Below are 16,195 nucleotides of genomic sequence, written 5' to 3' on the forward strand. Positions count from 1 at the left end.
AAGAAGTCCTATTATTACACCGTAATCATTAAGATTACTGTGAAAACTCTTACACCCCCAAAACTTGCTGTTGAAGCACTTAAATTTGTTTATTTATTAAAATTAAGAAATGCTAAAAGTCATTGGAATATTGAACAGTTGCCTGAATGTTAGACGATCACTAAAATGAAAAATAGTGTTGGGATTCTTTACCCTGAAAAGTATTTGCTTCACATTTAAAGTAAGTGTTCTTGCAGCAGAGTATTTGTTTCCAGTCACTCATAAGGAGCCGAGGATCTATTTTCAGTCACCCAAAAGAGGTACAACCATGTAAACCTACAAGACTTCATTAGCCTAACTTTAATTGGCAGCTGAGAGAGAAATCGAAAACGTTCAAGAAAATAGGCGTATTGCCTGTTTGGCAAAAGCTTAAAAAATATGTTCTTTTTTATGTTTGGCTAATTAATTTGAAAAGGACTTCTCAACAACAATTAATATTTGGCCAAACTTTTAATATGTGCTTCTAAATATATTTTTAGAGATACCCTACTTTTTTCTGCTTTTCCAAAATTGTTTTTGCTTCTAATCAAAAGCACTTTTTTTCATCTAAAACCTTGGCCAAACACTACAACTTCGGAAAAAAAGCACTTTTTTTTAAGGAAAAAAAAAAAGCACTTTCGGCTTTGGAGAAGCTTGACCAAACAGGCTAGTAGTACCATTGGAATATTCATCCCCGCAGTTGTTTGGAATCATTTAGCAAGATGCCTAGCTAATAAGGTATAAAGGAATATGTGAATCTAAGCACATCATGCCGATCAAACACCATATTCATTTGTATAGGAAAAAGCTCATTGCATACAATTTAACTCGAAACACTGTCATTCTCTCAACCTTTGCTCTCTCTACGTAAGGAAAAAAACAGATTACAACTCAAAACAAAACAAAACCAATCAACTAAATCAAGAAAAAAATTGCTAATTTTTTTCAGGGGATTATTCTGTATGACATTATAAGTACTCAAACTTCCATGACTCAGTAGAGAATATAAACTGAAACCTCGCATGCAGCCACCTCATATCTCTGTTAACAAACTATATCAGGAAAAGGAAACTCAATCCGGTTTGCAAACGGGTTGTACTCTTCAACTGGATCTTTCTTAATGCAACCATCATCACCCTCAGTGTGATCAGCTGTCAAATCTGAAGAAATATTCCTCGCAATCCCTTGTTTCAAAGAAAAGGGATCAGGAGTGAAAGAGAAAAGAGAGAAGCCCGAACTTCCAGACTTCCCGTTTTGACCTGCTTTTACAGTTGGTTTATCTGTTGTATGCTGCCCTATCCTCTGCATATTAGCTTCGTGATAGGCATCTTTTAACCCGCCAATAGTTGTATCATTAGCACTTTTCTTTGTGCACGTATCATTTGTTGAAGCAACTGACTGGTAAACAGGGAATTGACCAGGATTGACAACAGGAGGGGTCAGATGCTGTAGGCCACCATACTGCATGAAATGCGTATAAGCATTCAGACCATAAGCAAAAGGGCTAGCATATACATAGTGGTTCGGATGAGGAAATGGCATTAAGCCATTCGCAGGAGCTGCTCCCCAAGAAGCCGGACTTTGATAATAATAACCCATTGCAGGAGCTTGAAACAAAGGGAAGTGTATGCCTTGATTTTGGACTGGTGGATGCACAGGTTGAGGTTGAGTTCCAAGAGAAGCCCCATTCATATTTCCACTACTGCAAGTTGAATTAACTGTTACAGGAAAACTTTGCACTGTAGTTGTTCTTGCAGAATCTGGTGTAAGGCACTTAACATGAACACCACTACCAGTAGCATTCCCCTTTTGTTGCCCAACTTCATAACAATCAGCAAAGCCGTTCCTAATTTCTGAAGTTCCTCTTCCTTCTGACTTTTGGCTGCAATCTTCTGAATCTGACGTTGATGATGATTCTGGATGTCGAGGATTTGAAAAGGATGTATTGCTGTCTCCCTCACTAAGGCAGGATGAGCAATTATCAGAATTAGAAGAGCTTCTCTGTGATGAACCCAAAGAAGACCCCTGCATCGACTCATTTTCATCATCTCCTCCTAAATACTTCAAATACTGCTGGGATTTCTCTTCCAAATGAAAACCACTTTTGCAGTTGCTTTCTGTTTTGGAGCCAGGTTTTCTTGATTCTTGAACGTCCTTTTCTTCATGATGGATCTGAAGAGGACTAGATACTTCCGAACTATTGGAAATCAAATATTCTGGATCCTCTAGAGTTTCAGTACTCAATGTAAGATCAGAGTCAGAGCTGTTTCTTGGATACTTCTTCTGTGATTCTGTTGGTTCCCATACTTTCTTAGTAACAGGTGAATCCCTGCTGGACAAATTATTACCTGTAGGCATTCTGTTTTTGAGTCTTCTACCATTTTCTCGCATGTATTCGAGTTGATTATATTTGTTTCCATGATAATACTGCTTGGAGATATCTGATGAAGATGCTGACTTACTCACAGGTTTGTTATCTTGTATTTCTCTGGCTATATTTGGATCCAACTTCGATCTATAATCGATGTGTTGGTTACAGCTGCAATCGGCAGAGTCATATCGGTCATTCATCCTCTTATTATTTGAACATTGGAGCTTCTCCGCAAACTTGGAGGCACCATTATTTATGTTGGACTTTGCAACGTTATTTCTTAGTTGCTTGTTCAACCTATTAGTACTCTTAGAAGCTCCAAAGTCATCACAGTAATGTCTTGGGTCATGCTTGCTCACTACACTTCCGCTCTCTGAAACAACAGCAAACCGTCGTCTATCAAACCATTTCAGGCCTGAATCTGGTTGGGAATCATTTCGATATTTTAGCCTCCGCCTGGAGTATCTCAAATGATCACTTGCAGACGAAACATTCATATCTTTAATATTGAATTCCTCAAGATAGTCATCAGAGTGGATTTGCATATTCGAGCAATGATACCTATCCAAAAGTAGATCATATTCGTTATCCGGGGATAAAGGACTGGAACGATTGACTTCACCCATTTCACTCACTGAAGCCCTTTTGCTTATCAAATTCGACTCATCATCATCAACACTAGGTGTTGACTCCTCCTTTGGAACATCATCAGTTTGGTTAGGTTCACAACTTTTCTTCTCTATATCCTTTTCTTTTTCCCTTAATCTCTCCTTCCTCCAAATCTCCTCCTTTGAATCATCAGGAACAAAATTAGTTTCATTTGATTCACAGCCTTTCTTCTCTCTTTCCTTTTCTTTTTCTCTTAATCTCTCCTTCCTCCGGAGTTTCTTTTCCTTTTCTTTTGTCCTCCTCCGCTCCTTGCGTTCTTCTTCTACACGCTTTTCCTTCTCTTCTTCTTCAAGAAGTTTCATCTGCATCAACAAATTAAGCAGAGACTCAGAACCATACCTCTACAAGCAGGAATAAGCATTCATACTAAAAGAAGAAGCTGTGACAGTCCTTAATCTATAAATACATCTTCTGAGTACCTGCTTTTCTAAAGTAATAATCTCCTTGCAGGCAACATGTACACGCTCCTCTAGCAACTTCAATGCAAGACAGACAAATATGCTATGTGCATTTTGCCGTGCTGTTCCTTCTCTAAAAGCTTTTTCAACCTGTATATATTTCCGTGTCAGAACAAATTCAAGCACCATAATTAACCAAGCACTGCAATTCCCAAATCATCTCAAACTCGGTTCCAAAAAGGGAGATCTTATTTGGTTCCTAATTTTAGTTGCAGCTTCATGATAGTAATATCATGTGACAGAAGATTCGTATTGAGTGATAAACTGAACTTTAACCTATTAGAGGGAAAACAGAGCCAAACTTAATAAGACTAGCATAGGATATTTAAGGAGTACAATTTAGTTGACTAGCTTGTCTTCCAATTATAAGAAATACTAAAAAACAAAAAGGCGGTTATTGGTTGAATGATTATGTGAATAGAATCCAAACTATGTCACCCAGATCGTCCAAAAATGCACTGCTTTTGGAGGACCCGACAAACACCCGGCAGCCTTTTTGGAGGATCCAGCAACATAGATTCCCAAACAATTGACTTAGCTCCCTAGAAACATTAAGCAGATAAGAACCTAAATCCTGAACATACTTTGCTCATAATCCGCCTGCTATTCGCTCTCCACAATTGCTTCATAAAAGAAGATTGTTATGGCAAAACATTTATAATATAAGGCTAAGAATATTAAAAATGCAAAAGTTTCTATAAAAAGATACATACAAACTAACTAAAGAATTGTTTAAAATACACAAACTTATTCGACCACCTTAAATTTATAGCCTAGTTGGCAATCTTTCTTTTTGATAAGATAGGGTCCTGTTGGGCCAATCTTTCCGGACACTGAAAGTGCTATTTTAGAGAGTCAGTGTTCAGGCTAAACTTCTCGAAGAAATAGTGATTTGAGTAGTCGGAAAGTAGTTTTTTTGTTGCGGGGAGAAGCAGACATTTGTAACTTCTAAAAGCAGAAGCACAAAATTAATTTTTCAGGACAAAATAAGCTTACCAAACTATCCGTCCTCAATTTATCGAAACACAGATTGCTTCTCTAGTACTGACAAAAGCATCTCTAAAATGAATTGGCCAAACACACACAGAAGCACTTCTCTGAAAATCCAAATTAATAAAAGCACTTCTGAAAATAAACAAATTTTGGAAGCTTAGCAAGATAAGCCCTTATACCTATCATCTTTGATTAGAGAGTAGACTGACAAAAAAGTCATTTTCCGGAAAGCAAGTAGCTAGATTCAAGCAACTTGATGTTTTCTTATCTAAAACAGACTCGCATTGCTCTGCATCAGATGCTACTTATCCGGAGGTACACAGAAAGCAACTGGTATCTTTTTCTTCAATGTCCAGTTACAGATGGCAACTGTTTTCGAACCTTTCGGGTATCAAATGGCCTATGTCAAGAAACCCTGCTGACTTTCTGAGGAACTGGATTAGGGCAGTGTCAGAAGGAAGGAAGATAACATGGTGAAACACTATAGCAATTACCAGCTTGCATCTGGTGGACAGTTTGGAAAGAGAGGAACTTGAGATGCTTTGAAGATAAACAATGACATTCAGAGGATAAAGGCTAACAGTATTTTTGTTTGTTTTACTTTTGGTGTAGAATGGAACTTGTTAATGAAGCTGAATCTATTTTAGAGTTCCTAGCACTCCTACAGTTTTAGACAGGGATATACTTTTGTCTTCTCCCTTTTGCCACAATGTACAGATCTCCAGCACTGTCTTAATGCTGTATGAATAAAACCTATCATTTTAAAAAAAAACAGACTCCCATTGCTCAAGTTTCTTTAATGATCTCCTGATAAGCAAAACTTCAATAAGTTGAAGACTCCCTCGGGTGAGGACTGTTGGAGGTGACTCGGAGCATTTCCCTGTTGTGATGGGGCTACACCAGGGATTGGCTCTTAGCCCGTTTTTATTTGCCTTGGCGATAGATATACTGTCGCGACACATCCAAGGGGAGGTGCCTTGGTGCATGCTATTTGCCGATGATATAGTATTGATTGACGAGACGCGAAGCGGAGTTAACGCTAGGTTGGAGGTTTTTGGAGACAGACCTTGGAGTCTAAAAGGTTTCAAGTTGAGCAGAACCAAAACAGAATACTTGGAGTGCAAATTCAGTGACGGGACCCATGAAACAGACGTAGAGGTAAAGCTTGATGCTCAAGTTATCCCCAAGAGAGCTAGTTTTAAGTATCTCGGGTCTATTATCCAAGGTAACGGGAAGATTGACGAAGATGTCGCACATCGCATCAGAACGGGATGGATGAAATGGAGGCTCGCTTCCGGTGTTTTATGTGATAAGAATGTGCCACCAAGACTTAAGGGTAAGTTTTATAGAGTGGTGGTTCGACCGACTATGCTGTATGGGGCTGAGTGTTGGCCAGTCAAGAACTCCCACGTGCAGAAGTTGAAAGTAGCAGAGATGAGGATGTTGAGATAGATGTGTGGGTGTACTAGGAGAGATAAGATTAAGAATGAAGCTATCTGGGACAGACTGGGAGTAGCCTCCGTGGAGGATAAGATGCGGGAGTCGAGGCTGAGATGGTTCGGACATGTTAAGAGGAGAAGCATTGATGCTCCTGTTAGGAGGTGTGAGAGGTTGGCCATGGCGAGTTTGAGAAGAGGTCGAGGTAGGCCTAAGAAGTACTGGGGAGAGGTGATTAGACAGGACATGGCGCTGTTTCAGCTCACTGAGGACATGACCCTTGATAGGAGGGTGTGGAGGTCGAGGATTAGGGTAGAAGGTTAGTAAGTAGTTTCTTAATTGCCCACCGATAGTCTTAGTGGCACGCATGTCCCTTCATATTCTTAGATTTTTATTGCGGTTATGTGGTTTTGTTCACCCCAGGTATTGTATCCCCTGTTGCTATTGGTACTACTTATCCTTTATCTCCCTCTTTTTCTTCTCTCTTCCGTTCTTGCTTTTCTTTTTCTTCTTCTTCTTCTTCTTCTCACCCTTTCCGAGCTGAGGGTCTATTGGAAACAGCCTCTCTACCTGCATTAGGTAGGGGTAAGGTCTGCGAATAGACTAACACTGTTGGGAACATACTTGGTTTGTTGTTGTTTGTTAGTACTACTTTAGAACCTTCTTGCGAATAGACTAACACTCTGTTTGGATCATTGTTACCAATCGTTTTATAATGTATTGTACGGTACTGTATTGTATCGTTTTATGGATATGACGTTTGGATAGTTTGTATCGTTTGCTGTTATTTAATAATATTTTTATTATTTGGTTTGACTCCCGCAAAAGAAATTGCGGCAGTCTCAACTGGATAAATGAACAGCTTGTATCGTACTATACTGTAACTGATAAGTTTACTAAAATACCCTAAATTGTATTAAATATTAAATTTATCCAGAATTACGCATAAAAATAATTTAAGAAAATCTCTTTCTACTAATTTATCACCAATTATGTAGCTTGGAAACAAGAGCAAAAACCTGAAGAAAAAGATTAACTATTATTAGCAACAAAAGAAAAAATCATAGAACGATGGAAAGAAACAAAAAAACGAACAGTGATTTGGAGATTTGGATGAAAAGAATGGCACGAACCAATTGTAGAAAAGATGGACGAACACAAAGTTGGTCAATAGGTTGGAGATTTGGAGTTAAAATAAAAGAAAAAAGTAAAAAGTAAAATAGAATTATGGAGTAATAAGTAAGGGCATAATTGGAAAGAAAATTAGGAAACAATCCCACCACACCAAATTGGTTGTTTCATAAAATAGGGCTTTTCGTTGTTTCGGAACAATAGATTTAACAATACAATACAATCAATTTTAAATAAACAATCAAAACAAATATTGTTTTGGGATAACAATACAACACGATACAATGGGTAGCAACCATCCAAACAAGATGTAAAGCGCCTGGTACTAACAACAGAAGCAAGGGAAGGGCTTACCTGCTCTTTAAAAATTACAGTTGCAGCATCTAGAAGAAATTCTCGCGCAAGTTCAGGACTCTTCGCATGTTTTTGAGGACGGGAACATTCACCATCAAGGTCATTTCCATCCTTGTCCATGGAGTTATCATCCTTATAAGGAAACATCAAGCAACAACCATAAGATTGAGAATTTCACAACATAAAGAATATCTTAGCATCTGATAGCAATACTAAATAATGAAAGAGCAGCAACAAAGGGATACTTAAGAAGCCTCATAAACTTGACTACCTCTTCTTCTTCAGCTTCTTCAGCATGCTCAAAGAACCTTCTAATGCTTTCACCTCTTGTTATGGTTACAAAACCGTCCCCAACCACAAGCCTGCAATGTACACATTGTTGCCCCTTCAAGGCATGTGCTTTGACTGAAAGCTCGGTACATCTGCCGTCCATTTTCCATGCGCGTAAAGTGATGTAGCAGGAATTCAAACCACCCAAGTCAAGACCATTAACTTGAACTCTTCCACTCAAGCCAACATTTTCATAGTCCAATATATCACATTTTCCTTCTCCCGTTCCAACTGCCCATTCAAAGTGGTGATATGTCCCAAAGTTGTCAATGAAAGTCTGATGCCAATCAGCATGGATTGTGTCATTAGAAACCTGAGAATATGAAAGTAAACTGGCATCAAACTGGGAGCATAAAATGGTAACTACTTCAACTATTTCTTAAGATCCAGGAATCAAAGCATCAGCTTCTTAGGTCTTCCTGTCTCTCATTATTTTTCTCTCCTTCACATTCAATTTTGTGGGTAGGGGGAGCAGGGTAGGAGAGTGAATTCATGCCAGTGTTATATTCATTTGCAGCCTTTCCTTGACAAAAAGAAACAGCTTCAAGGGATTAATGTGCAGGGAAAACTATATTTACCATAGCACAATTTTAACAATGTAATAGCCCTTGAATATTAATATTAAAGTGGCAGCAGAAACATTTCATTTCCCCGAAAATATAAGAAAGCAGAAAAGGGAAAGATATAGCTAAATTTCCACATTTGTGCTTCACAAACCAAAAAAAAGAAAAAAATGAAAAAGTTGACGTTGAAAAATAATCACACCTCGTACTGGAAAGCTGTATCCGCAACACAGAACCAACTAGTGCAACGAGGTTCTCTGCGCATACGCTTCAATTCTTTCAGTTCCTTGAACTCACGGATAACATTCTTTCTGCAATCTCTGCAAAACCTCTTGCTATCAAACCTGCAACCAAAAACTTCTAAAATAAGCAAATTATCTATTAAATATGTTTTAAAAAGAAATCCTGGCGTCCATCTAAAGGACAGAAAAGAATATGGGAACTTGATGTTCCAGTGATTGTATCTGCGGCAGGAAACAGAGACCACCTACAGTGGATATTAACTTGCTAACAGCGAGGCAGGTTACCGAGACTTTTCTTATTGAAATACTGCCGCAACCTGCACTCTTGCTATAACTTCAGCATCCAATAACAGGAAAATCACCCAATATAATTGCTGATGTTAAGTCCTTGAATCAACGATCAAGATCAAAGCCAATATTGCTTGACACATCAATGTCATTAAAAAGAATTTCTGGGCTCTTGTACATTATACTACCTTGGCTCTTATATCAGACATACCTATCCCTTACAACCTTAAAGTTAAACTCAAAAATACTTCCTTTCCTAACAATTATAGGTTATAGCTTGATTTAAAAAGATCCTTTTACCTCCGTTTTAAAAGGCACACACTAAGATAACCACCAGTGATTGATCATAATTAAAATAACCACTTAACTTCAGTCGTGAACTCCAGAAATCATTTGAGGAAGCTCCACCAACAATTACACCCACATAGAGAAATCACCACCGATTACACCGCACCAAAGCAGAACTAATATACAAACAGATTTAAGTGGTATTTGCTCCTCGAGAATTTTACACCACATTGGATAAAACTACAAGATAAATTCATGGGGCTCGAGAATAGCTAAAACTCTAGACAATTCCCCATAAGCAGCAAAAGATTAGAAGCATACATGGTGAGGATGTGTCAAAACTTTGGGCAGCTAAGCAGCACACTAGTATATAACCCCTTTAGCTCCTTACAACAGAAAGGTAGTTGGTGTTCCCTTTCTTGTATCTAATTTTTCCTAAATTCTACAGAGGTAAAAGAAGCAGGAACATATCTCATAGCTATAGTGACTAAGTTGGGCATATGAAAACTAAAGGGAAAACAATTAGTGTTTCGATGCCCCACCATACTGCTGAATAAAGACACTTCTTGAAGTTGGTTCTAGAAAACTCCACTGCCTACGAAAAATATTGGAAAATCGTACACTTACGGATAGCTTTCATCAACTAAAATTTCTTTTCTTTTTCAATCAGTATAACTCTTCAATCATCTTTTTCTTGTTCATTTCCTTAAAAGTAGAAAGTGAATCCTTATTGAATTGGCATCTCCATATATGACATTCACACCATGGGAAAGAAAGGATTACGAGAAGGAAACATGACACTTCACTCACTTCTTCAAACTTAATGGACCAAAATTTCCTCTGACCTGATATATTCCTATAAAAGGCAACCTGTTATTGAGCTATCCTTTTATTTGCACAACCCATTAATCTAGATTTCACGTAAGCTCCTCTACCCACCTTCTGAATTCTCTAATCATGTGTACATCATTCAGTAAAACAACTCTTTGCTCCTGAAGAATACAGCCACAGATCCACCCCTTACGAGCTAGAGAAATTGACAATCAACTTTTAGTATAAATGAGCACTTCCAAATATCTTAATATTGATTCACACATGGTCTCCCAGTCATTTTACATAACTTCTTCGCCGAACTGGTGACAGTCCTAGCACATCAGATTTCAAACAGTAAAATCAGTAGGCCTCGTGATCTTAAGACCTTTGGTCTTCAAAGGATGAGATTAGAATTCAAAACCCCTCAATTATACATGCATTTGTAAGATTAATAACCGTCTCAGCACAATGCATCTAATGACTGAATTACACACTGGATGGTTAGGAAGCAAAAGAGGGTGAGAATAAGTATTCAAAGAATAAGAAATTGAATGAATGACAATGTACACAAACCTGTAAAGGAGCCTTTCAATGAAATCCTCTTCCTTCATTCTTAAAAGAGATTGTCGTGTCTCTTCTCCAAGGGCAGACCAAAAATCCACCAATGTGTCGACGGAAAGCCTAGCTGTATGAAGAGCACATGTTTCTCTTGTTCCATGCCCTCTGACGTAGCCTGTCATTCCGTGGCTTATCCAACCCCTACCACCTCCACCACATGCATCAGGATAAAGCAGTTCTCTCTCCCGTTCCCTTGCACGTGCACTGTCAAACACCTGATTCAAAGGAAAGGTAAGAGGAAAGTGGAAGATTATGGAGAAATATATTTATTGAGGAAAATAAATATACATTTTGAAGCCCCTCCAAGGACTTTGTATATATATAACAGTCCAATAAGGTAAGTGCTCCATCTCGTGTCGTGGTCAGACCTCCCCAAGGATGGACGGATGGATCTTGAGCGTCATCCTCACAACCTGTTGTCACACACAAACCCCCATCACACTGATTCTTCAAGGCCCTTACTCTGCCGGAAGGGTGGTTCGCACACGCTCCCTCCTGCTGCAAAGACTTTCCATACATGACAATTTGCAAAAACCCTTCAAGCAGTAACCCATTGCATCTAGAACAGTACATGTGCTTACGAGCTTGCTCAAAAAGGATTTGCTTATCAATCCTCAGAAGCTCCTGCCTCTCTTGGGGTGATAGCTCGCTCCAGAACTACAAACCGATAAAAGAAACATTTTGCATCATTCACTTGCTATTAGAACTAAATCACATCGATTTAAGTAATCGAGCAATTCATACTTATAAAACATGAAAATAAAATTGAATCCTGGTTATCCTGAAACATTCTACATGTAACTGAATTCATAGATAAAGCATTGCTGTAAAACAGTAAAGGAATTTCACTCCAACTAATCAATCATTTCTTAATTCAAAAAACCCATTAAAGATTTTGCGACAGCACATTTTTTCTTTAGATTGTTGCGAACTTCTTACATTCATATGACATTACCACATTGATAACTACTACGAGTCTAAGTTATACACACTGTCACTATAAGGAATTTTTACACCATTACAGGTCACCTTTACCTATTGTGGCAGGTAACCTATCTTATTTTCAAGATTTTGCTACAGCAATATTGTTCTTTAGATTGTGGTGAGCTTCTAACGTTCCATATAACATAAAAAAATTAATAACTACAAAAACTTCACACCGGATATCAATCTAATTCAGTAAAATGGCAAAGTTCAATTCATAAAACCACTCCATTAACCCATTATTACATCACAAGATCCAAATACAAACTCACAGTCACCAATCCAAATTCACCAACAAAAAAAAGTAAAATTACTACAACCCAAAATTCAGAATATTTAAAAAAAAAAAAAAAAAAAGGAAGAATCCAAATTGACTACCTTCTGGAGCTCATTGTGGCCGATGCCATCGTTATGCTTTGACCAGAACCCATTACGCGAATCCGACCCACCCAATTCGTGATCATTTCTCTGTGCTAAACCCGGCATTTTTCTTCTTTTATTATCAATTCCTTGTAGATTCAATTTTCATTCTTGATTCAAAAACCCACCCAAATATCTTATGTTTATCAATTCAATCTGAACAACACATAAATACCCAGATTATAATAGATCGAAAATGAAAATTCCCACAATTTTATGCCAATAACTATATATTTTATATAATTAAAAAATTTAAGCGTATCAATCCTATAAAATTCTGATTAGATAGAGCAGTGGATTGAGAATTTAAAAAAGTGAAATCGGATTGGGAATTTAGAAAGAAAATGGGGGAGAAAGGGGGAAGATAGATATAGGGGTTTTTGCTGATGAGATTTGGTTATGTGCCTCTCTGTATTTATATGTGAGTGTGTATTCTTCATTTTCATATATATACGTGGAGACAGGAGTTGCTTGGTGCTTGGGTTAATTTTCCAAATAGATGAAATGCTACTGTTACATTGGAATTTTCCATTTCTGCTTTAACATTAGATAAGTTTAAAATGGTTTTATTAGAATTTAAATTTAATTATAACGAAAATTAAAAAATTATTTCAAAGTTAAATGCGCTTGAATTTTTTATACTTGGTTGTAATTTTTGGATGTTGTTAGATGTCTATTTTGATATAGTCGATTCACGGGGTAGGCGATAAGAATTGAAAGTTCTTTTTTTTTTTTTTTCATTTTTTACTTATCTAAAGAAATTTAAGATTCTGATCATTTCAATCAATCAATTTAAATAAGTTATACTTTATGTTGAGATGCTAATGTTAAATCTATAAGTTTACAAGAGAAACTTTTTCATTGGTCAAATATTTTAGATTTGCTTTCCTTTGTAAAATAACTTTATTGTGGACATTTCATATTTTTATTCACATGAATATTCTATCTATAACAATCAAGATAATGTTAATACATTAAAAATAAACCTCTGTGAACCAATTATTTTCTGAAAGTTTTCCTAAATTCTATAGAAGGATAAAATGACAATTGATATTTCTATTTTATTTAGTTTTTTGAACAGAATGGTGCCTTTGTTGATTTCAAAATTGACATACTCGATCAAGAAGTTTAAGAAATAAAAATTAAATCAATATTACGCTTATTTAGGACTTCTACATGTGCTTATACCAATATGATGGTCTTTGGTTGCATATACTTTATAATTTAGGAAAGGACCAAAGTATACTTGAACCATTGAAACAATCATACCTTCTGCCTATTTTTGGCACAAAATTGCTCTCACTGTTACTCAATTTGTAAATACGTTCTAAGTAACAATCTGGTTAACCACAATAACCCAAACCACATTTCTGTACAAAACGACATAGAAGAAGACCTTTTCTCCACAGACGAAACTGAAAATGTTTTTGACGATGAGCCAGATGTTTTCAATTTTCATACCTATTACTTCCTCTGATAAAGAACATATTTACAAAAATTGGGCAAATGCCCTTATAGTTAAGGTCTTTGGGAAAAGGATGGGTTACCAGTACTTACAAAAAAAAATTTGCAAGCAATATGGAAACCATCTGAAGCCTTATCCCTCCTAGACCTGGGAAGTGATTATTATCTTATTAGTTTAACAAATTAGAAAATTACAACAAAGCTCTTCACGGGGACCTTGGTTCATAGGGAATCAACTCGTTACCGTTAGAAAATGGGAGCCTAGATTTGTGGCTTCTGAAGCTTCTCTAACCTACTCGGCCATATGGGCTAGATTACTTCCTACAGAATTTTATGACTATGATATCTTACAAAAAAATAGGAAATAAACTAGGGGAATTAATTCGCATTGATGCTTGCACATCTTTAGCTCTAAGAGGAAAATATGCGAGACTGTGCATCCTAATACCGATCGAAAAACCTCTTAAGTCTCATATTATTTTGGGTAAACACTTCCAAAGGGTCACCTATGAGGGTTTCAATGTCCTATGTACCAGCTGTGGCAGGCTGAGACACCTCTCGATATGTCCTCACTTCAAGAAGGAAAACTCGAAAGAAACCAACAAAGTAAACAACACAATCAAAATACACAGGACATGAACTTCATAACCAGCAAGATTGACAATTGGACAATAGTTTCTCATCAAAAACTAAAGAAGAAACAAGAGGAGGGGCAGTCCAGCAATGTCAAAACACAAGGTTACAAGCAGACCACCAATGGGGGCCACTCCCAAGCAAGCTCGTCGGAACTCCACAACGGAGGCAGTCAGGGTCAAAATCCAACCAAAAGAGTAACTGGACAAAAAGAGGCCTCGTTAGTTGAAGAATGCATAGACATAATAGGCAAATATCAAGTCCACACTAGGGCATACAATCAACCTAAATATGCTTTAATTACCAACTCAAAAGCTTATGCTAGTTCACCCAAGGATCTAGAGAGATTTAAAGCTATTGACCAACAAGCCGAGGAGGAACCAATGGATAATAAAGAAGAGCAAAAAGCATCTTTCAATCAACCTCTATTAAGCAATATGATAACAAGTCAAGTCAAATAAATAGCCTTAAAGAACATATTGTCAGCTTCTCATCAATTACCAAAAGTTCACATTCCTTTGTCCCATAGTTAATGCACATAATCCTGTTAAGGTTAATGACATAGGCACCACTCAATTACCTTTACCAAAGGAATACAAGGTTATGGCCATAGACCCATCACTAAGAGATCACATCAAAACAAGATTAAATAAAAGCCCAAATCTCTCCCAAAACTCAGGCAATATATCTCCGCAGAACAGTTTTAGTTCTTTGCAAAATTTCACAACTTCACATTCTCTTCTTGATACTTAGACTTTTTGTATGATTTTGTTGAGAAATTAAGGCATTTGTTGAGGTTTATTGGAATATTTTAGGTATCAAGTGATTTAGAGAAGATACGGAAGAAAACAAGCCAAAATATATTAAAATAAGAAAAATGGACGGGTGCCAGGTAATGCTCTTCTCGATCGCGAAGATTGCGAAGATTCTTATGCGAACACATAAGTCCAGGAAAATATACTTCGCGAATGCGGAGCAAATGCTGCGAACGCAAAGAAGAAAGTTGGTCAGTTGTTGTCAGGTGCCCTAGGCGAACGCGAGGCTTAGTGTGCGATCACGATGCTTTGCAGCATTACTCTTCGCTATCGCAATCTTACTTTCGAGAACGCTATTCACAAGTCTAGGCAGAAATCTGGGCAATTTTGGCATTTCACATTTTTTACCCCAAAACCATTTAATACACGATTCATCTCATTTGTAAAAGATCTTTGGCTTATTTTCAGTCTCTTGACTAGAGAACATAAGTTTTGGAGCTAGGATTTTTGCACACACACTTGGGGCTTGAAGATTTGAAGCTTTTGGTTGAGAATTTCTTACCCATTTATGTTCATTTCTTCATTTCTTTGCTTTGTATTGTATATCTAAGTGTGTGGTATTATTTTCCAACACTTGAATCTTATTTATGGGAATATTCATATTTAAAGTATGGATTAAATATCTTGTTGTTCTTATGTATTGAACGATATTTATCTATATTGAAGTGAGTTATTGTTTCTTTAATTATTCTTGTTATTTAATGTTTCCAAAGGGAGTAGCTAACTCTAGGACTCGCCCCTTAACTTCGAATTAATTTTGGAAAATAATTTGGGGTTGGGAAAGACTAATTAACAAGAACTTGAGGCGTTAACCCTCACTTTATAGATTCTACCTAGGGATAGGATTGAACTACTTTTAGCCATATTTGGGTGTGCTTAATATCTTAATTTTTTTAGGGATAATTCAATTAGGAAGTCTTGTTAGTCTTCGGAAGAAGCTAATATAGAACTATTACCCGAGGCTAATTAACATAAACTCGTTCATATTTGTAAAATCGTAAAATACATTGGATCATTACTTAAGTGTAATTTCCATTGCATCTATGCTTGTAGCCATTGATCATTTTACTTGCTTTCTAGGTTATTTATATTTTCACATTTAAACACAAATATTTTCTCAAAACCTTTCTAAGTGTTTGGCTTAGCATAATAAGTGATAATTCTCTTACATGCCTAATCGCCTACATATTATTCTCTGTGGGATTCGACCCCGACTCATAGTTGGGTAAATTATATTGCATGCGACCATGTCCATTTACTTTTTAGTAGTGAATTTGGACGTCATCAAAATTGGCGCCATTGTTAG

At 36.9% G+C, this 16,195-nt stretch overlaps 1 protein-coding gene across 1 annotated transcript; it reads right to left on the reverse strand.

The window, feature by feature from the left end:
• Positions 1 to 788: 788 nt before the first annotated feature.
• On the reverse strand, positions 789 to 12,365 carry LOC104108496 (uncharacterized). Its single transcript, XM_009617548.4, has 8 exons — positions 11,936 to 12,365; positions 10,862 to 11,230; positions 10,529 to 10,788; positions 8,527 to 8,668; positions 7,703 to 8,074; positions 7,432 to 7,563; positions 3,478 to 3,606; positions 789 to 3,360 (listed from the first exon to the last, which is right to left on the reverse strand). The coding sequence occupies exons 1-8, from the start codon at positions 12,041 to 12,043 to the stop codon at positions 1,063 to 1,065; spliced, it is 3,810 nt and encodes a 1,269-aa protein (XP_009615843.1). The 5' UTR covers positions 12,044 to 12,365; the 3' UTR covers positions 789 to 1,062.
• Between the last annotated feature and the right edge of the window lie 3,830 nt (positions 12,366 to 16,195).

This window comes from Nicotiana tomentosiformis, chromosome 3, assembly GCF_000390325.3.
Source record: "Nicotiana tomentosiformis chromosome 3, ASM39032v3, whole genome shotgun sequence".
In the NCBI taxonomy this organism is placed as follows: Eukaryota; Viridiplantae; Streptophyta; class Magnoliopsida; order Solanales; family Solanaceae; genus Nicotiana; species Nicotiana tomentosiformis.

Bases quoted from the DNA above. Each gene is read 5' to 3' on its own strand.
- LOC104108496 (XM_009617548.4), bottom strand. From the start codon at position 12,043: ATGCCGGGTTTAGCACAGAGAAATGATCACGAATTGGGTGGGTCGGAT. The intron at 10,789-10,861 runs GTATATTTATTT...CCTTTGAATCAG, and splicing joins CCTTGGAGGGGCTTCAAAAT to GTGTTTGACAGTGCACGTGC. The intron at 8,669-10,528 runs GTTTGTGTACAT...TTTTGGTTGCAG, and splicing joins ATTGAAAGGCTCCTTTACAG to GTTTGATAGCAAGAGGTTTT.